Source organism: Phaenicophaeus curvirostris, chromosome 10, assembly GCF_032191515.1.
Source record: "Phaenicophaeus curvirostris isolate KB17595 chromosome 10, BPBGC_Pcur_1.0, whole genome shotgun sequence".
Taxonomy (NCBI): Eukaryota; Metazoa; Chordata; class Aves; order Cuculiformes; family Cuculidae; genus Phaenicophaeus; species Phaenicophaeus curvirostris.
Genome location: NC_091401.1, coordinates 12,351,797 through 12,374,141, shown reverse-complemented (window position 1 = coordinate 12,374,141; position 22,345 = coordinate 12,351,797). Strand labels below are relative to the sequence as shown.

The following is a 22,345-nucleotide window of genomic DNA, read 5'->3' as shown; positions in this document are numbered from 1 at the left end:
GAGTATGAGAAATATTCTCCAATTGCATCGCTACATCATACCACCACCACGCCTGTTTAATGCAGATCATCAAGAAATGTTAGGCACCTTCTTTGTGCTTTACAACCCAGTCTTCCTTTTTGTTTCAGCTCCAGCTCTGCCTATCAGGAAGCCCATCCAGACTGTATTTTTCATATAGATGAAAGCAATGTGAACCAACAAGAAAAAAATTATTGTTTTGAATTACCACAGGAAAATAGCTATGCCAGAGAAACTAATATGTGCATGGGAACGTCAGAAATACTGTTTAATAAAACCTCTGTTGCAGCTCAAAACACTGCAAACAATTCCTTACTGTAAGAATGATGATGCCACTAAACTGCACTTTTTAATCTATTTTCACAGCATGCTGACAAGAAAAAAAAAAGCTCCAGGGTAAGAACTAAAAATTCATTACAGTAACAATGTTTTATTGCATGTTTAAAATGCATTTTTAAAAACTAATAGTGCACACTGGCTTCACTGTAATCTCCTGAAAAATGCGCTTAGGATGGGAAGCCCTGGGGCTATAGATTCCTCTATGATGTTTATTAACAAAATATAATCCCAGTACGTTCCCCAGGGGACAGACTTCAGTTCCAAAAGATTGTCAACCCTGCACTCTAACACACTTGAATTAGTTGGTTGTGTACACTAAATCCATTTATTTTAAATTTATTTTGTCTACATTTAGTGAAATAAAAACATTGCCCTGTACAATCCACCATCAGCAGTGAGTACAACAGCAAAAGTTATTATACAGTTTATACACACTAAAATCTTTTCCTTTTTCCTATAAAGAAACCAGAACAAACCTAATCAATATAGAGTTTAATTTAGAAGAACTCAAATTACAGAAGGGAAAGCCAAAATTGTTATGGTCTTTTCAGAGCCCCGAGAAGGTCCTGATTCATGTTCTTGAAACAGTGAGTGCAGCTGGAAGAGTGAAACATGCTCAAGTTGTCTTCTTGGGTCTTCAAAAAAGGACCAAATATTTAAATTAAACATGGCTAGTTAAAGAAACATTGGAAGCAGAGCAATATAATTGGGAATTCTGCTTTACCAGTTGCGGTTTCTTTTAAACCCAACTTATACAATGCGCAAAGTGCTAAGCAACACTACAGAAACACATTTACATCAACACTGAAGATGGGGGGAAATGAAATTCCAACAATTTTATTTTTTTAAATGAGCTGTATTTTCTAAATTTGTTTTTATTTTTCTGTTTTCATACAGTATTGAAAACAAACGCGGCACATTCACATTTTCCCGAAGAATTGTAAGGATGATCTCTACAGGGATAACGTTGAAAAGCCTGAAGCTCAATCAATTGATGTTGAAAACTCTCAAAAGGAGTAAAAGGCTTGATCTGAATGGTCTAGAACATATATTGTAATTTAATAGAAGAGATGGTCGTCTTAATATTAATGATTTAAAAGAACTTCCCAGTTCATGCGAAGAGTACAGTCCAAGAATAAATCAAATTTTCTGAACGCATTTTATGCAACATAAGTGTATACTTTGCGATCCTCAGGTGTTCTTGCCAAATATTCTCTCTCAATAAGTCCTTCAATACGTTTTTTAATAACAACTGGACTTGGTAAGAATCGGGCCTTCAGCTGCTGAGTTACCTAGAACAGAAGATCAGAAACAGTAATGTAAAATCACAGGACAAGTAATATCATTAAGTATCCTAACTGACCAAAATAAACACATTTTGACAGGGCTGGCTACAACCATGAAACATGATATTAGCAGCCTGCAAACTTCCAACAGTTTCTTCCTCCATCGGCTGCTTTCTCATTTTGGGGTACAATTCAAAGCACTGACCCGCTACAGAAACAAGGTCACAACCTGAGAATCCTCTCCATTTCACAACCCTAAGGGAGATAAAGAGTGCAAAGTTTGCACTAGTCCTGAAATTATCAGAACTTAGGAGTTTAGAGTTTCTCTCTCTGCTAAGAGCTCAAATCTCTCAAACCCAGACCCAACAGTCAGTAAACAAGAATTGAAGCACAGTGTTTTTTGCTGACAACTGTGGTTTAAAGGAATTTGATAACATATAATACGATGTATTATATACCAAATATATAACATAAAAGGATGAAGGAAATTTAGCTACACCCATGAGTAATCCCAAACTGAAGGATAAGGATGTAGATGTCTTCAGATAGACAGGAATTAAAACAAAGGATGGATAAAATGCAGCATTCCTCAAAAGCCATTTGTTAGTGAGAGCAGTGCAACCTTCACAAGTTAACAGGAAAAGCAAACTCCTGAGCCCATATCAAAACTGAGCACAAGGATACCTCTGCTACTAGCACATTATGCTGCATCTTCTTCCTAGATTTCATTATCCGAACTATAGCAGCTTCTATCTCATGTTTTCTGTCGTCATCTACTTTCTGCCTTGTTTCTTTCCTTTCTGGATCAGATTCTCCTTGTTTGGCAGCAACTTAAAGAAAAGAAAGAGAATGTAAAGTATGTTAGCAAAATTAAAAGCAATTTCATTGCTTTTCAATAGCTTCACTATTTATTTCATCGAGACATCAAGTAATATTTTCCCGAGTTTTGACATTCTCAAACTCAATTTTTTAATGAGAAGCAGCCACAGGAATATATTCACACTTTCTGGCATATTTTGATAGCAACTGACAAGGTAACAATCTGTTATTTAATTATTGCAATGTTAAAATTTGAACAGTACTCAAATCTGCTTACAGGCATCACCAACCCCATACTCACATTAAATATTTTGTCTTTAATTTAGAAATAATGAATTAAAATAGAAAAAGGATGGAAAATTTTACTTCACAACTAGCTAAATACTTTAAAAGTCAATCAGTCAGAAGAAATAGTCCCACTTTATGCCCTTCAACACAATTAAGTTTTTTGTATTGTTCCCCTCTATTTCTACTTTATTTCTGCCCTTACGTGCAGCTTTTCTTAGTCTTTCACCCAAGCTCCATTATAACCAAGCCCTACTCCCACACTGCTACAGCACATTCCCCCAGTCCTTCTTCACTTAAAAAGCCCCAGGTTTTAAAGAGACACACATAAGACGACTTCTGCGCAAGGCAGAAACAAACCCACAAGTATCAAATTGCTCTAAAACCATCCTGAATCCCAAATCATATTCCTTGTTCACAGACATTTGAGGAGTGGAAATGAAAAAGCTTAATTCCACTAAAGCTCCAAGAGCTGTCACAGAATTCACTTTAATTATGCCAGGGAAACACCACGGGCCATGACCAGAGGGTTCTCAACATCCTCATTTGGCTGCTGCACTCCTGCTCCTAGAAATATTCTCCAGACAAGGAAAATGTGCTGATACCACAGCACTTTGCATGCACACCGAGACAGCCTATAGCTATCGCTTATGCACAAGGGGTACGTGCAAGGCAACATATGTAGGTACTACTGGGTTCTACACACTTATATCCCTGGACACAGCGGGCTGCACAGAAGCCCAACAGGTTAATAATATGTGCAACAAAAAGCATGTGAATTACCAACACTGCACTTAACACACTGCCAGCGATGCTGTGTATTTTATGTACAGAGATCTGCAAAGTCAGAAAATACTTTCAGAGGTACTAAAACTAAGAATTAATCTTTCAAAACAGCTGCAGCAATGCTACAACTCAAATGATTTCCACAGAGCTTTCTAGACAAAAGATATCAACGTTACTTACACATGACATAAATCAGCACTGTGATGAGATAATGAAGTGGTGTTGTACTGATGAGCTTCTCTCCTTGATAAACCCCAAACCCTGCCCCAAAACATTATAGCTACCTGGCACTTGGAAATAGCTCTTCTATCATAGCCTAAAGACATCACTCAATTTCACAGCAGTACAGCTACTTGAGGCAATTTTCTGATTTCTGAATCAATCAGTAGTGTATTTTACAACTTAATTTGAATTTCCTCTTTCAACATTTCCTTTAAAGAGATAATTACAAACTTTGTAAAGTAAAAGGTTTAAGTATAAATACTAAGAAAAGCATGGAAGTAAAATTTTCATTTTATGACCTTTACTTGTACAGACATTAAACCTGCAAAAGCTAATTTGACATTTTAAGGCAGTTTTGGGCCTCTAAGACAGTAAAATATAAAGCTCCCTTACCCGTCTGAATCTTGACTCTGTGTAGTTTAGATGTGAACTGATCATTCACTGTAAATATATGACCATTTTCTATTTCTTTTGATTTAGGCTCTTTTGTGAGAACACGTTGTGTTGGTTTGCCACACGCAAGGGACTGTAGGGCTCGAACCAGTTCTCTTTCGGGGATATCAGTTTCTTGCTGAATTTCCTAAACAAAAATAACTTCATTACTTTATGGCTATGGCAGAAGCAAGTATTATGTTTCACAAACAGCAGTGATGGCTTAAAAAGTCTACCTTCAAGCATGCAAAATAATGCTGCTATGACAGTTTTGAGGCTTAAAAGGTTAGGAATAATGAAGTAGCTAAGTGTCAATGTGTACCACACAAAATGATCCCCCTGGGTCAACACACAGTGAATTCTGTCAAGTAAATGGTCACCACGAGCTGAAAACAGACAAAAGAAAGACCAGTAGAAAAACATGCTGAGTAATAGAAGAGACCAGATTAGAAGAAACTGAATTCTTTGAAAAAATTAGCATGCTTTGAAGGCTTGCATGAAGACCCTTCCTCTTGGATTCCAGGAGCACTAACCTGGACCCATATGACCGCCAGTTCTTTTGCACATGTAACTAAAATGTTGCTGTTTAGGAATACAATAAATTCATGCATTTTTGTGAGGGAACTTTGCTACGCAATAATCCTTTCAGTTTCTGCAGCATCTTATGCATCATCATTATCTCACTTTTCTCTCAATCAGATGGCTTAACAGCTATTAGGACTATTGCGAGGATCTTGTCAAATTTGTATTCAGTATGATAATTAATTGCAAAAGAAAAGAGCAAAGTGTTCAACTGTGAATGCAACTTCAAATTAATTTGTTCAGCTGAAAATCGGCAGAAATATTTGCACATCAGAGTTTTATGCTTTGACAAGCACAAACTACAAGTTATCACTCATGCTACGTTGTAGTAAAAGCAATAATTTGATATGACAGAGAAACAACAGTTGTCCAGCACTCAGCAATTAATCATGGTATTCAATAATCAATGAACAAAGAGAGAAGTCATTCTACTCAAGTCTTCATAAGCTTTCCTGGCTGGAGTTTAAGACAACTCCCACACACTTCAAAGAAACCAAACAAAACAAATATGCCTTCTTAATGTTTTAGTTACAGTGGGACACAGTAAGAATTTAAGAACTCCCAAACCAGAAATCAACAACACACACAACCTGGAAGTTCACAGATCTATGTCTCTATCATCTGAACTATGATTAAGAGCACATATCAAAACCTGTATTTTCCACTGCTCTACAAAATATTATTTATTCATATGTGAGTGAGGATCTACTACTCGTAATGCCTACAGCTTTTCTGAATAAGGTAGTCATCAGCAACAACAACTTCAAGAAAAAATTAAGCCCTCCTCTTTTGCCCCCTGCCTTAAGTATTCTGCAGAGAAAGTACTCAGGCTGTAATGCTCCGGCAATAGATTTCACAACACACAGCTTTCTGTGCTCTAAATAATCTTTTTCTGAACTATGAGTAGTTTAAAAGCTTCTTATCAAACCCTGCCTTCCTTGATCCCAGCTGGGAGTGTTTCAAAGAGACATTCAGTATTAACACACTAGAAGCCTGCCAAATAAGATGGAAACAAAATCCAAATTAAAAGGCAAATGGTTACTATACACAGCACAAAAGTAGATAAAGGAACCTAGAAATTAATTCCATTTCAAACTGCTCCCACGCTGCTTTTAAGGCTGCCAGTGCTCTCTCAAAGAGAAGGTGTCTAAAACATTAATTGACATCAACAACACAATGCTCAAACCTCAGAGCACAGAATCCTCCCTCCACTTCCAGTGTTGTCTCCATCATCGTCTATCAGCTGCACACTTCAACCCTTCCCAGCAATTCCCCCTTGGGCATCTTGTTGAGAATCTATTTGGACTTTCTTCATTGTCCTTTCTGGCTCACCAGCTAAGAGAAGGGATGAAAGTTTTGATTCAGCCCACACCTCAACTCCTGCCTGCCAATTTAAGCACTTCAGTGTTTAAGAAGCCAGGATACAAACCCTTCTCCACCTTCTGGCATGTAAGTGCAGCTTCTCAGAGATAAAATGAGCAAATGGGGCCACCTGCTGAATTCCAACTTCAGCTTTTCTATAGCTCTACAGCCTAGGAATAGCCACACAACTCTCCAAAATGTCTGAAAACTTCTGTGTCCAAATAATCTCCTTCCCTAGGACTGCTTCCAGGTGCACTGCTCATGATCTGCATCCTGTATTTATTGGCCTGATCCACACTCAAATAGAAAGATAGGCACTCAAGAGGACAAGTGCCTAGAACAGTTACTTAAAAACCACAACACTTACCTCAAACGTATATTTTTCTCTGTTGTTAAAAAGCATTAATATCGTCATCTGGAAAGTGGAGACTTGCAATATGTGCTTCCGTGTATTCGAGCCAGTTACTTGGGCACCTCCTACACCAACTTCTGAGCCATCTTCCTATTTTAAAATTATAAAACTACTATTAGATTATTCTTCACTGCAAATATTTCAGCTTGGTAAGAATCAAGATCAAAATTACTGCTTTTCTACAAGGTAATCAAAGAGATAATGCCAAGTAATGCATTCAGATTAGATTTAGAGGGGAACAAATGTCAAAACAAAACTGCTGTGAAGGAAGAAACAGACTATAAAGCCGATGGTAGGCAGCTTTTTGTTATTCTAGTATAATTATATCAATGGGTAAACTTCCATTTTACAAAGTTCTGCAGTTATTACAAATGCTAATATATTTTTTTGAGAAAGATAATATTTTCACAGTCTTGATACTCTACCTTTTTAACAGGCCCGTAGAAAGTGGCGTTGAGATCTGCAGAACCCATGTGATGCTGGAGTGTCAGCTGTCGCCCACTATGTTTGGCTAAATAAAATCTGCAACATAATTGAACCAAAACCTTAATACTTTGGTTATATTTTATATATAAGAGGCAATTACTTTAAAGAGTTACATGGACTTTTCATAGCCATTAGAGACACTAAGAATTTTTTAACTTTTGCTTTTTAAAGCATTAAATCTTGTTAGAATTCTAATTAAAAGTTCCCGAAATCTCACAATGCAGCTATTGCATTCTCCAATATTCACACAAAGTGAAGAAGAGCAGGATGCTGGCATATCTTTCACTCTGATGGTAAAACATATCTTTAAGTGAAGCTTAGAAATTTTCTTCTTAAAACCTCTACCTAAAAATCTTGTTTAATACATACCTTCTAAATATTTCAAAAGCATGCCTGGGGGCTGGAGGGATGTTGCACTTTGGTGTGGCTGACTGTGTAGGCCAGTAACCTGTTGTGAGGACCCGCACTGTAAGATCAACACCACCTAATGAGACCTAAGGACAATTGGAAGAAAACATCCACTTTTTAAAAACAGGATCACGTTTCACCATTTTTCTGTATCAGTGTAGACTGCACAGAATTTTCAGAGAGTAAGAAAAAAAAATAGACATAGTCTATAAACATCATTTTTACAAAGCCAGACAAATGAATTAATCAGTATTGAGTAGATGGTACAGCAAAAATCTTTCACTTTATTCCTCTCTGGCATTTAAGAGTACACACTACTTGATTGAACAATCAGGTCTATATTTGGCAATTTGAACAAAAATTGGGACTCCTGCTTTTAATAAAGCTATGAACTGCTTTGGGGAAGTATGAGATGGCGTGCTTGTCAAACACCTGCAGCATGCAATATTTTTCTGGCTGTTAGCATAAAATACAGGTCATGATGAAGATTACTTTTAAAGAATGACAAGGTGGCAGGGGAGGAAGGCAGAAGGAGGGGTAGGCGGCAGCCTCTCGCCTCCTGGTGGCCGGCAGCGGCGCTGCAGCTGGAGCCGGATCCTGAGCCCTTCAAGGGAACGAGGATAAAGAATAGAAGCTGAAACAGGATTTTATGAAATGAAATTGGCCCTGCTTAAGTTGTGGATGAGGCTTCGAACCGAATTTTGTATTTAGGGAAATAGCAACAAAGTTTGTAAATGGGAAAAGCAGCCAAAGAAATGTAATTTGAGCACATTAGCAAAATCTTCCTTCCCACATGCGTGGACTAACAAATTAAAACCCAAAAGACTTGATAAAGATCTGGGGTTTGTACTGAAGTAAAAGGACAAGCACACAGAGCCCGTCCCCACCACCACCACTTACCCCTGTTGCCTGCAGATGCTGCCTGAACTCATCCATTGTTGTGTTTGAGATGCTCATGTCCCTGAACATTCCTTCCAGTTTAGATGTGAACTGACATCCACATTCAGTCTATAACAAACAGAACAACTTGTTGTGCCAGCACAGTGAAAACAAAGCTGCTGAAATTTAAACTGCAAGACTAATAGGTACTTCATACATCTCAAAAATGATATTTCTGTACATTTGGAAAATGGGAATCCCAGTAACATTACCTTCAGTGCTTGAAATAAGTATATTTTTTTCACATAAGGATCTAATCCTACACAAATCAAATGCTGCTTTCCTTCTCTTCTTTTAGCCTCCTGGGTCACCTTAAAAATACCTGTGACAGCTTATAAGACCAAGGTATACCCTGGCATCTGCCTTTCAGCCTCACACTGAAAAGGGAAATAAAAATCTTTATTTTTATCAGAAAAATAGCCCAGTTGTCCTAAGAGCATCTAATTTTGAAGGCTTACCACAGATTACTAAGTGAAATTACCAGACCTTTTGAGAAACAGGAACATAAGCATATACAGATACATGTGCATACAAACGTACGTTTGAGTTGCACATACAGGACTTGCTGCCTATTTTAATACACACAGCAAAGCCAAGTGTGTTAGCTTCAGCATCCTAAACATTGTGCAAAGACGTGAGAAAAGAGGGAAGTTCCGGTCCACCGATTCCATTCTGAGAACGTACGCCCTGTGCCTTCTAAATCACCAGGCAAGAGCAGGGGCAGAGGAAACTGGTAAGGAATTCATACTGACAACCTGGAATCAATATTGATGATTTGGAGAAATATGATGCAAACAGGCTTTGCTACCTGATAGAATATGAAGGTCAAAACCACGGTCAGTAAAGTTTGATTTTAGGATCAGATCACTCAGGTTCAGAAGCTTCCTAGCCATTCATCATACCACTCAAGAAGCTGCATTAGAACTTGCTTGAAGGACTGTTCATTTTTAAGCTTCGTTTTCTACTCCAAAGCTTTGTTTTCTACTTTGGTCTATTGAATCCATAAATTGAACCAACTAATGAAAATGTGTTTCCAAATGCTGATCAAAAGTTCTTTTTGTTTTCAATCTATTTCAAACTACTTAATCAAAAAGGAACTGAGCATTATCAATAGGCAACTAAAACACAACACAGGCAATAAAAATTGTACTGTGAATATCAGGATAAAACAGGATAAAACAGTCTTGTCTTCAAATGCAGTCACTGGGTAACAGGAGTTGTCCTCTTATTTGGAAACTCTTCAAAATTTTGAAATAAAGAGAGCTTTGTTTTCTAGATTGCTCTCATCACAGGTGCTTTCCAGTATTCCTTTCTCTTTTCTTCCACAGAATTATTCAGAAAAACCTTTCATAGTTTGTGAGGACTTTATATTCAAATCTGTATTTAACAGCAATCAAAATTTATGTTCTCTATATATTCCTTAATTCAAAACAGAAGAAAACATATTTACGACAAAAATGAAGTATAAAGTATGTAGATACTCTCTTACCTTTAATTTAGATATCATATTTTTCTCTGAGTCATCTGAAACACTCTTGTTTGTGAGAAGTCTTCTTGCCAAGTGCTGCTTGTAATAGCGTTCAAAAACATCTTTCTCTTGCATAAACCTGAATAGAACCATTGCCTTATCCAATATAGTTTCTACTTCTTGTTCTGTTAGCTGTAAAAGAAAATTTGCTGACTTTAACCTTACAGCCCAAACTTCTTATATAACCTGAGTACTTAAAAGTAATTCACAGCAAGCATATGATCTAACAGTAGCCTACAAAGAAGCCAACAAAATTGGTCCACATGTGAACAACAGAGCCAACAGAACAGTGCACAAACTCAAGAGTAGAGAAAGAAATACCTCTAAAATGGAGGGAAAAGCAATTGAGAGGGAGAATTGTGACGATGGATTGGTAGAATACCTCAAGGCATTAATATAGGAAAAGTTCCTAGGCAAGTTAAGTGTTTTTAAAAAAAGCACAGATGGAAATCAGTGTCAGGAGAACGACAAGAGAATTCCAAGTTGGCTTGGAATGAAAGCTTTTAAATGTTAAGACTCATTTTGCAAAGCCTGCCTAGTGCCACAACAAATAAAACAATTACTTATTTTATAAATAGAGTTTACTATTTGATTCCCAAAGCATAAAATGCATATAATGGTATATTCAGCTTTATTCAGAGCCCCTGAAGCCTCAGTTGAACCATCCGTTCCAGGTGCTGTACCCTCAAAAAAAATCTCATAATGCTCTGCCAGTGGCAAACCAGCCGTATGACTTCAGAGATGGGAGATAAACCACACAGCATCTTGAGATCTTTGCACCTTATATTTCTATAAGCTTATATCTGAAGTGTTATGAGCTTAGATGTGTTACATATACACTTTTTAATGCAGTGTTGCCATTTATCTTAATATAAAAATAATTCTGCCTAGTTTAATTTCATCCAAGTTTATTCAGCAAAGGGCACGATCCTTTAATTCATACTTACTCCCTTGACTCCTTTTTTCAGCTTATCATCAATAAATAATGAGAGGTACTCTGGAGACCTAGAGTTGAGGTTGAGGAAGTACTCAAAGTCACCCGCAATCGTCTGCTTGAAGAGACGGTCATTATTGAAAGATTCTTGAAGAAAGCGGTCAAACCTACCCTTCAAATCCAGTAAACCCTTTAAAAAAAGGTAAAAACATTTTCACTGACTTGAAGTTGCAAGCTGTAAAATAGTAATAATAGATGAAGTCACAGAGAAGACCATGCCAGCAGAGAGTCATAGAATTGCTTGGTTGGAAAAGACCTTTGAGATCATCAAGTCCAACTGTACCTGCCCACTACTAAACCATACCCCTGAGCACCTCATCTACCCATCTTTTAAACACCTGCAGGGATGGGGACTCACCCACCTCCCTGGGCAGCCCCTGCCAGTGACCGATAATGCTCCCGGTGAAGAAATTTTTCCTGATGTCTAAACTGAACTTGATATTTCTCAAGTCATTGGTATTTTTCTCTTCTTCCATTGTGTCAATGGAAGCAGAGGATAAACCTTTTTGGGGGCTTAGCAGTAATCATAGATTAATCCCTCCCCTAGGAACTTTTTTTTGAGATGGTTGGGGTACGCACTAATGGTCTGAGGACAAGCTCTGCCAAACAGTGTGCAGTATGGCTGTAAATCTTCCTCAGCCTCACTATGCTATTCACCTTTGTAGCAGGAAACATCAATAGCATCTTTACAATTAAGGTTTTAAGTCTCAGTTAAATTTGTTACAATACCCCTTTAGCTAGGAGTAAAAAGAACTTCAAAGTTACATAGACACTTATTTTTCACATCATTTGTCCCCCTTCCCCCCACCCCACAAAACTGTACCACCTCAAAAAGCATAACAGCCCTTAATAATGAAACCTAATACATCTCAAAGGGTATTCTCTTTGCTTTTTAACAGTCCTTGGAGAGGTGATTCTTGCCCAAGCTCATCAGGAAATTCGTTTCAGCATTGCCAGAAAACTAATAATCCAATCAAAAATATTGTTACACTCAAATGGCTTCTTATAATAGGAACCACTACTACCAGAAACAAACCAGCGGAGATTAAGAGACACCAGCATTAAATATTTCTCAAGGATCAGATACTAGGATTTCAACTACACATTAATAAAACCCAAACAACTTAATGTTTAATGACTACGCATTTTCACATTTTGTGTAAAACCTCTTCCAGCTATAGAAGCATTTCCTTGAGGATCAAGGAATTCTAAAGATCTTATGGGCAAAATTAAAACCATCTTCTCAGAGACAATGGGAGAGAAAAGATGAGAGACGTCCCTGAAGTGTATTTTGTGATCTTGATAAATTAACAGTACATATTACTTCTTAGTGAATGATGGAGAAAGAATACTTATGCCTTTTAACATGCAGAACTGTTCCATTTCTCAGGGAGACCAAGAACGAAGAAAATAATTTGTTATGATAACACATTCACCTTTCAGTCATAGTTAATCTTGCCATGTAATACTGTCATGTGATTTTTGTCTCAACAAACACTGACAGCTAACATAACAAAATTAAACAAAAAAGCTACTATAAAGCTACTCGCCAGTAGACATACAACTCACTCTGGAGGCAACTGTAATTTGAGATAAAACCGAAAAGGTTCCCATCAGTCACACAGTTAGCTGAATATGCTGCCTAAAAGCAGCTACCAAGAGCACGAAAACTGGGCATGTACTTTCCAAGCAATTTAGGTAAAAGAAGAGTGCTAAACAAGTCTGAAAATTTAGAAAATGTAATTTTAAGCAAAATTAATAAGATACATTTGTAATAATAATCCCTTTTGAATCTATATTAAGGTTTACCTTATCAATCATGTAGTTAACTGTTACTCTGGGGTATGTGGGGAAAAAAGGGAGATAAGAACATTAAAATGCTGTAACTACCTGAATGTAGTCAACCGGATTCTTTCCTTCTCCCTCTTCAGAAACTAGTGCCTTGCCTTGCTCTCTCAAGTATGAGCTCATGCACTCGCACATTGTCTTCAGACCATTTGGTACACGGCTAAACAACTTGTACATGCAAGCAAGATCTGGAAACAAGAACAACATATTATGCAGGAAAACACGCCTGTTAATTCTGTAACTCATTCATTCCATAGCAAAAGATGACAGTAAAAAGTCAACCACTTGAGCCACAAAAAACATCCTGGTAACAGGTAGGGCACTAGAAACTTCTGACATTCCCTTGTCTTTACCCCTGACAACATGCTGAAGGTAATGGACACAAGATTAAACACAAAGACCATATTCAACTATTCTAGGCTGTCTATAGAGCATGGAATCTCCTGTTGCTGACCTCCAGGCCAGCAAAAGTTGATGCTTGCACCGAATGACAGTGCACTTAAAGCTTCAGTAAGATTGTGTTTTCCAGTAGTATTTAAGAAAGTAGCTTCCAAAATTATCATCTCCAAAAAAATCAAATACTGTAGTAAAAATAAGAAAAAAATAAGTTGAAGCAAATAGGACAATGCTAATGTGCTCGTTTCTTTATTAAAAGCAAAAATTTGAGTTGAATTCATTGAATTCAAATTCAAAATTGAGTTGTCTTAAAGTCAGCCGTATAATTTTACACTATTTTGTTTCATTCATCTAAAAATCATGAGAAGTGGCTTAGCTTAACCATAGCTTTCCAAAGGAGGAGCCCACCCTTGTACAACCATGTGAAGCTATCTTCGCAATACAGCAAGTATTTTTGCTCTAGCATTCAAAGAAATCAAACCAAGACCTATCAACGTTTATAGGCTTTTATAGATATATCATTCCCATATCTTATGAATACTCTTTCACATCCATGTACCCTCAAGCCCAAAGGCTACCTTACCTGGATATTAAACAATATTAAGTGTAGCATCATCACTTCCCTTTTCACTACAGTAATTCTCTTTTTTTGCAGCTAAGAAATTTGCTCACTTTGTCACTCTATCACCTCATAAATGTGAAGCTGCTTTAACTAACAAAGGCCATTAATAAAAGCAGTGAGCCTTTTCCCCATTCTCACAGCTTTAGAGTGAGCATCGATTTCTAAATATAGATACTACAATCACCCTATTATGCTGCTTTAGAAACTTATATTCTACCTCTTCCCATTGCAACATTCGTTCAGGCATTCTGTCCCACATTAATCTCTACTAGGAAAACCAAATCAAGCCAAGCCCTTCTTTTTCCATCACTTATCATAAGCTGCTTATTCTTCAAAAACAGCCACCTCTTTTTCTGCAAAGCCCTTTCCCCAGGAATTAGTCCTGCAATACCTCTATCAAGCCAGTCATTTACACCAGCACTTCTTAAATCACTGCCTGGGGGCCAAAAATTTCAGTGCATTTTGACAGTTACACCCTAGAAGACTGAAAGTAATAAAATGGAAAACAGTTAACCAAGACCACTACAATAGATTTGTACTTTTAAGAGATACTTGTCTTACCAATAAGTATTTGTATCTGTTAATAAAAGAAAGGAGTTACCCATACAGGCACTGTTTTAAGAGCCCTCTCAAAGTCTTAAGTAATATTCTCCGATGGTTGCCGAACAGGCTCAAAGCATTTTTATGATTACACAGGAACACAAATGTCAAACTCTGCTTATCCTATGTTTCAAAACAACAAGCAGCATCCTAGGCATTTGTATCCCATATGATGCAGTCTTACCTTCTGTCTTCCCATTTTTCAGCATATGAACTAGCCCAGAATTCTCCATTTCCACTATCGTTTTCATATGCTTGGAGATAAGTTCCCTCTCGACAACCTTCACAATTGGTTCTTCTGTTGATTTATCCAGACAATGCATCACCCGTTCTATTTCTTCATTAATTCTAGCTTCTACTTTCTTTATATACACAGAAGCACTGTTTTCAGCTAAAAATTTCTGACTTTCCATCTGTGAGGAACACAAATTAATACTTTAGACATTTTTTTTAAAGAGGAAAAAGTTAACATATTGGTTATGTCAGATCAGCATTGATAAGAAAGTTCAAATGAAACCTAGCACATCCAGCAAATGAGATCATCACATCCCCAAGATTTACAATATGCTTAACACAAACACAAGTTCTGTGACGCTGTGTGCCATGCATAAGGGCATATGTACAATATGAACATGGTATTTTTAATACTAAAACAATCTAAGCCGACCCAGTTCCCAACTAGAGTTTTAGCCATAGCTCCAAAAAAAAAAAAAAAAAAAGGTGGGGAGAGGGACGAGACAAAGATTCCTTTTAAACACCAGTTTATAGTGTATTTATGAGTTGTGAGGAGCAACAGTTCGTTATTCTCGTTAGTGACAATGCTGAGCACATTATTCCATGTCAAACTTTCTGTCCATACCAGTCATCAGTCTTTTGGAGGAAAGTTTTTTTTTCTTTTTTAAGGCAGAGCTAAGAAATAGAACTTAAGTAGTTATTTTTCTTAATTTTACATAGCAGCAATGAAAAGCAGAATGCAATGACTTTTACAAGGTTGTGCAACATATGCTTCTGATTTTCAAATCAGCTTGGAGATCAGAGGGTGTGACAGATAGTCGATCCCTGCAGAAGAACTGGGAGACTGACAAATTATCTTTTAACATTTTACAATTTCTACCCATTTCTAACAACAGAGGAGCACAATTGCCCTCCACAACCATTCAACTGGCTTTTTTTCCTGAAGCTTCCTTTTTAAAACACTATGGAAATATTTAATACCAGCTATTCAGTGGCTGGGTAACAACTGGAGAGCCACATGGATACACTTAGTTCCTTGACTGGGTTAATTTTGTTACAAAATATAAAAATCAGGAACCTAGAGGCTATGAAGGAAACAAAGGTTCCTCAAAGGCAGTTTGACAGGCAGTCTCCCCTCTCCATTCCCTGCCCAAAACAATGTGAACCTTTCACTGCACTGGTATTTCAAAAAGACTGGCTGCAACACAAGGTTGCATGAAAGGGCCCAAAGCAGGCACAAATGAGCACAATGATTACCTCACATGCTCTCAGCATCCATACCTCAAAATTACCTTCAAATTTAAATTTGTTACTTTTTCTGCAAAGCTAGTATGTTTTTTTCTTATTTGGTTTAAGGAAGATGGACATACTCATCAAATAAGTAGCAATCACTTAAAAGTATCACCAGTTCTCGCAATTCCAATCAGTTATAACATTCCAAATATATCATTACAACATTGCTGTACCTGAAAAAATTCTGCAGACATCTCCAAAAATGGAGCCTCAAAGTCTTCTTCATAGACTGACCTTCCTTCAAGACCTAGAATCATTAACATCTGGCAAGCATTTCTTATTGCGCCTCTGCCAAAAAGTAAGTTGTTAACAACTTCAGAAATCTCCATGTTTGTAAGACAGAGTACACAGCAGAACAACAACTTAAAACACATAAGCAACTTAAATCAAATACAGGAATCAAAAGTCTATCCTTTGGTACGTGACAGGTTTTCAAGATGATTACAGGAACCAGACTGATTGCTTCTGTTCTAAACTAAGGAGCTTACAATGTTTATTAAATATTTTAAATGCAGTGATAGGGAAGCAGGTGTCAAGTTCCGCTAATTCAGAAAACTATTAAGAATATATTTCAACATACAAGAAAATAACCAAAAATACTACTTCAAAGAAAAGGGAATACTGCACATGTAGGTTGGAATTGAGCAATTCAAAACAAATGCACAGATGAAAGTTGCTGTGCAAAGTTGGGGGGGAGTTGTTTGCTTGTTTTAAAAAGCAACACAAAATGAAAACGCATCAGCAAGCTAAGCATTTGGTTAGGCTCAGAAACACAGCAATAACACATGAAAACAAAAGAACTGCATCCAGGAAAAAATTCCACTTTCTAGCAGCAGGGGACAACACACAGCTGTTGCCAGGGAGTACTTTCTCTTCATAAATTGTGTGTTAGGCAATCTCAGTCACAGAACTGCAGCCAAAGTAGCATGGAGTTTACAGATCTCCACACCCAACAGCTGCTCTAAAACTGGAACAGCAGAAGAGAACTTGCAAATATGAAGTTACTTCAGCTGCAGCGCCTGCGGTGTGGGGCACAGAACTTCACAACGGCTGGACTGGCCAGAGAACACAAGGAACAGACTGAAAAGCTCAGAGGTGCAACTGAACTACCAAGAAACAGTTGAATCAAAATATTAGGAAGGAAAACAATAAAAAAAAAGAAAACTTCAAAACCAATAAAACAGGTAGAAGAAAATTAAACCACCTCTCAGTACAGAGGAAACAATGGTAGCAAGAGGCAGAGAACTGTCAAAACACCACTTCTGTAACCAAATGCTCTGGGCACAAGGTAGTAACGGAGGGACTTAATGACAGATATAATAAAAAATACAAGATAAATACTAAAAACATACACTGACCAGCTTCCCCATTTACCATTACTCTGAATCTTAATGTACAAAGCAATACGTTACTTCAGATTACGAAGAAATTTTGTGATCAGAACTGCAAACTTAGGTAATGATTTACTTGTGTATGTTCCTGATTTAGTCTTTAAAAATTGACAGTTATTACTTACAAAGGACAGCCACTTACAAACACCTTACCTGTCTACAACTTCTCCTTTCCTTTCTCTTGCAATCATATCCAGCAGAGTTTGCCGCAGGTGATCCCTAATACAGCCGTAGCGTACAACCTGATCTCGAAAAATAATCAAGCCCAAATTGTAGACATTCTCCACGTTATTTTGTTGCACATACACACGGTCCTGCAATGAAGGAATACGTATCTCATTCAATTCAGTACGCTCACGCTACTCAAAATTGCAAGAGACTGGTTGTATATCCACAGTACAGAAATAAGAAAATTCATTTTCTCCTTTCAGAAAATGAAATTATGAATACTGTCAAAATTCAACATCAGTCTCATTTTCCAAAGCTTCACTTACACAGAAGGTCTATTTTGCACAAGAGTCTAAGCACAGCATTTATGACTAAAGCGCGTCAAAAGAAATCCACAGCCTTGCCACTTTTTCATTTGGGGCAGGAGAATCCCCAAATACTGAAAAAAATCTCATATCACAAGCTGAAAGAGGTTTTATCCATCTACTCAAACCCCTTCCACCCACCCCTTCTTGTTGTTTAAGAAAAATGAATTCCTTTTTCTCCATCTCCCACGTATCCTCCCACTACTCCTTTAAGGCAGACTGTTCCCCCTCAGCATTCAGTGAAATCTGCTGAAATAGCAGCAGAGGAAAAAGTAAAGCCAAAAATATAGTAGTTACAATCAAAACATTTATGGTCTGGTACTGTGCAATTATACATAAGGACTTCTGTTGAACCTGCATTAAAAAAAAAAATAAAAACATCACTTCCATTCAACTTCAGCATGTATCTTGTTTTGTTTCATTAGAACCATCACACACATTCCCAAAGAATAAAAGGGACAGTGACAAGAATCACAGAATGGTTTGGGCTAGAAGAGACCTTAAAGCCCACCCAGTTCCAACCCCCCTGGCATGGGCAGGGACACTTGCCACTGGATCAAGTTGCCCAAAGCCTCATCTAACCTGGCCTGGGACACCTCCAGGGATGGGGCAGCTACACTTCTCTGGGCAATCTAAGCCAGCAGCTCACCACCCTCACAGTGAAGAAACAATAATTTTTATGTTTCAATATGGGTTTAAATTCTCTCTCCCTGCACCACCTCAGTCCACATGAAGGATTAATCTCCTCAACCATCTACCAGCCCTACATTACGTATGTGTACAAACCTAGGCCAACCCCCACAGCAGCATTCCAAGTCCACAGTACAGACCCTACCATACAGAGCTGATCTCTGCTGAGCAGACACCCCAAGTTTTAATGCTTGCCATGGACACACTTCGAAAATTCGTTTCCTCTTTTCTATTCCACTCTCCAGAACAGGAAGACTATTAATAAGTTATAGCAGACAGAAAATGAGTGTATTCACTTAATATCCAGTAGTCCTGTACCAGATAAGACAATTTAAAACAATATTAAGAACAGAAAAAAGGTGAGTTATTACACACTGTTTGAGATAAGCACTGATTATTCTTCAGGGCATAATTCATTCACCTAATGCAATAATTCAGGTAATTACTAAAAATACTGCTTTACTATCATGCAAGCCTCAGGATGACACTGTTAGAAAAAGGTAAGAGCTTTGTACCCACTCACAAATGTGAGCGTGATGTGTTTTTTGAGAATTTACATAGCCATAACAAAATAAAAACATAATCAAGTTCTATAAAGGATGAAAATCAACATTTGAAATAGAGTACAAAGATTACCTTCCCCAGTGGTTGCAACATTTATCTTGCTTTACCACACTCAGAACTGAAGGGTAAATTTTCTCAAACACCTAGAAAACTAAACTTTAAAAAATCCAATATCCTTCAGACTATGGAAAAAATTACAAAATTTTAAGTTTATCTAAAATCTGCAATTAGAAGAAATCAGAAGGAACAGCCACCACACCCTTTAGTGTTTTAGCAGCTGAACCTAGGTGGCAAAATTACTCCTATACTGACTCTACTCCACATTGCCACTTAATGACCACAGGGAAGTGAAACACTGGGTCCTCACAACTCGAGAACAATTTCCCAATCCCATCCTTCAGACAGGCAGCACTTAATTTAAAGGAAAAAACAAAATGGGAGCAGGTCAGATAGGCATACTGCATGGATCATGAAGCAACCTCAGTTCTTCCTCAATCCAAGAAGGTTACTAATCAGTCTCATGAAGTCTGTTCAGCAGCGCATGGTGGTCAAGATACATGTATGCTACTCTAATTTTTCTGGTATTTTGGAACAGGGTTATTTCACTCCCTTATTTACACACTTGCATCAGCAATAGAAGTAAATATGATTCAGAATGAAGACAAGCTTCAAAACCACTTTCAAACAGATGAAAGACAGAACTAAAAAGTAGTGTCCGATATGCTGCATAACTTGAGGCGGAATTAATACATATATTCTTTCCAAAGAACATTCACAGGCCTCTGAAGTAAAGGCAGCAGGGTATCAAAATGGATTAAAGTCCTGATCATGACTCATCTGCAGAGCTTATGCTGTGGCAGCGCTAAACACTGCCATTAGGAAATGAAATAGAAACTGCACTGGAAACTGTTGGCAGTGTAACCACAATGCCTCTTCGGTGAGCGAGGTTGCTCTACACTACTTAAATTAGAGCAGAAGCATTCATGTTTCTGATACTGCTGATTTGCTTTCCATTGCAAAGTGATCACTTTTCCTGGAAGCTCTCCCAAACTGAAAAATTTATCTTGGAGACAGGAAGCCCCATTTGGGAACAGGTTTGACTGACAGGGCTGCATGCTACTGAGCATCAGTCACTTCCCACGGGGAGCAGCAGCAGGTGCTTAAAAGGTAAGAATAAGTCTCAGGAGACAAGGGTGGAGTTTCAGACAGCAATTACTCATCAACTACAGTGCTGCTGACACTGCAGAATAATTCTGGTCTCAACTGAAGCAGGTTACCTGCTGTAAAACATCAGCAGTTACATTTTGCCTCATCTCCGCATGGATGCCCTGCCTGGATGATGTGGCCTTCAGACACCATTGTGTGTATCTGTAGCAAGTGTCTTTGACCCTAGTTCTGAAAACAAACACAATGCTTCTCCCTACTACCTTGCGCAGAAGCCATGAACCACTACAGTCATCATGCCCGAGGTCGAAACTCACATAGCCGATCTGTCGGTGCTGGCCTAAATTGAGACATTGACTTTGCACACTGCACAGATGAGAAGGGAATTCTCTGCCTTCTGCAAAACACGTATCTGTATTGGCAAAAGGAATTGCTCATTTTCTACAGTGTTTCACTGGCACTACCCATACGACTATAACACTGCTAGGGATGTGACTGCTGAGCTCACACACCTGAAATTGCTTTAAATTTATCAAGTACAAGTAGTGAAGAAGGGACAGCACAGAATCTAGTTTAGCCCAGTTTCCATAAGACATTCCAAGAAAATTCATGCTTGCGTAACTTGAAGAAAAGATTGAACAACTGCACCTCAGCTGTTACCGTTACAGTAGCTCAACAGAACCTACTGCAGGCACACTTACCTATAACACAGCCGAAAGCAAGCCCGAATTTCAAATATTTCTGAATGCAGTATGTTACTTCATTACTTCAACATGTCTCGGTACATGACCCGACTTAGTGAGGATGTTGCTTGGGACATGACCTCACTGCTGCAGTACTTCACTGCTTGCTGCAGCTACTGCCATGACTTTACAGAGCATTACATCTATTCTGGCATTGATTCCTGCAGCCTAAACACGTACAACAAGACAAAGAGAGCTAGTGCACATCTACTACAAAACACAGTGGAGCTACATGAACTTGAAATTCAGTGCTGGAAACTGTGATATCTCAAGAGAGTCAGATTTGTCTTTATTGTGCAATGCCAGGTTGCAAAACCTTGCCCTAGAAGTATCATTTGTAACAGACCCGAAACCAAGCAAGCTTTTACCAGACAGCACCCCAAGACAAGGTCCAACTATAAGGTGGGCATTCAAAGTGCCTTGTGGAGAATGAAATCCTGCCATAATGAGTAGGATACTCGCAGTTTGAGGTTTAAGTATCATAATGCACAAACCCCACTAAACAAAATACACACATTTCTAAAAAAAATATTTATTTTAATTCATTTTTATTTTAGAAGTGGCCAAATTAAACAGAGGAAAGAGACCGAAGTGGGTTGGAGAGATGTTGTTTTGACTTAAGATTATACGGGAGCTAATGGGTGCAAACAAGCTGGGAAACAAACACGGCATTAAACCAGATATAGTTTAGTTTAGGATGTACAATCACTAGGCTGAAGCAAAAATGTAAGAGTGTGATCAGAAAGGATGTTAAACGTTTTACTTTTGCTGCCACCAGTGAGACCGTTGGTTAACAACAAGTACTTTTTCTGAACAGATGGGTAAGTAACAGGGATGGCCTACAAAAAAAAGGAGGATGCAGTTATCTTTTAGTTATAAAGATATAATTGCATGTACTTCTCCTGGAGTAATATAAGTACATCAATTAACAACGCCTGGTGATTTGAGTTTAGACAGCATTTGGGTTTTTTAAAATAAGGTATTTTAATGTAAATTATATTAGCTGTGCCTGAATTAAAAAGTATAAACACCTTCTGACATGAGCATAGCATCAGAAAACTACATGTCATTCAGACTCAACATCTTAAAAGAACAAATCATTCCTTGCTTTGTAAAGTTCTTTCAAATTGTTTCTTTGAAGAGCTGTCAGGCCTCCTCTTTGATAGATGCTCCTCTACTTTATAATTTTGTGGTACTAGCAGCTTTTTCAAGCTTTTTGAATTAATACAGAGTTAACACTGGAAGTTCCCTGCTCTTGGTCTCTTTCCAAATGAATAGAAATATGGTTGCCTCAACCGGACACCCCAGCAAGAAATGTGAATCTGCAAATCTTTGAGCCTAGTCATTTTAAACCATAGCTTATGCTTTA

General features: G+C 37.9%; 1 protein-coding gene across 1 annotated transcript in view; it reads right to left on the bottom strand.

The window, feature by feature from the left end:
* Positions 1-834: 834 nt before the first annotated feature.
* The window catches only part of CUL3 (cullin 3), a 49,444-nt gene continuing 27,933 nt past the window's right edge, over positions 835-22,345 (bottom strand). Inside the window, exons 4-16 of the mRNA XM_069864805.1 lie at positions 17,436-17,596; positions 16,065-16,179; positions 14,549-14,777; positions 12,789-12,934; positions 10,852-11,028; positions 9,866-10,036; positions 8,338-8,445; positions 7,399-7,523; positions 6,969-7,065; positions 6,499-6,633; positions 4,149-4,335; positions 2,328-2,473; positions 835-1,649 (exon numbers count right to left, since the gene is read on the bottom strand). Coding sequence (XP_069720906.1) covers positions 1,518-1,649; positions 2,328-2,473; positions 4,149-4,335; positions 6,499-6,633; positions 6,969-7,065; positions 7,399-7,523; positions 8,338-8,445; positions 9,866-10,036; positions 10,852-11,028; positions 12,789-12,934; positions 14,549-14,777; positions 16,065-16,179; positions 17,436-17,596 — 1,929 coding nt within the window. The 3' untranslated portion in view covers positions 835-1,517. The remainder of the gene's footprint in view (positions 1,650-2,327; positions 2,474-4,148; positions 4,336-6,498; positions 6,634-6,968; positions 7,066-7,398; positions 7,524-8,337; positions 8,446-9,865; positions 10,037-10,851; positions 11,029-12,788; positions 12,935-14,548; positions 14,778-16,064; positions 16,180-17,435; positions 17,597-22,345) is intronic.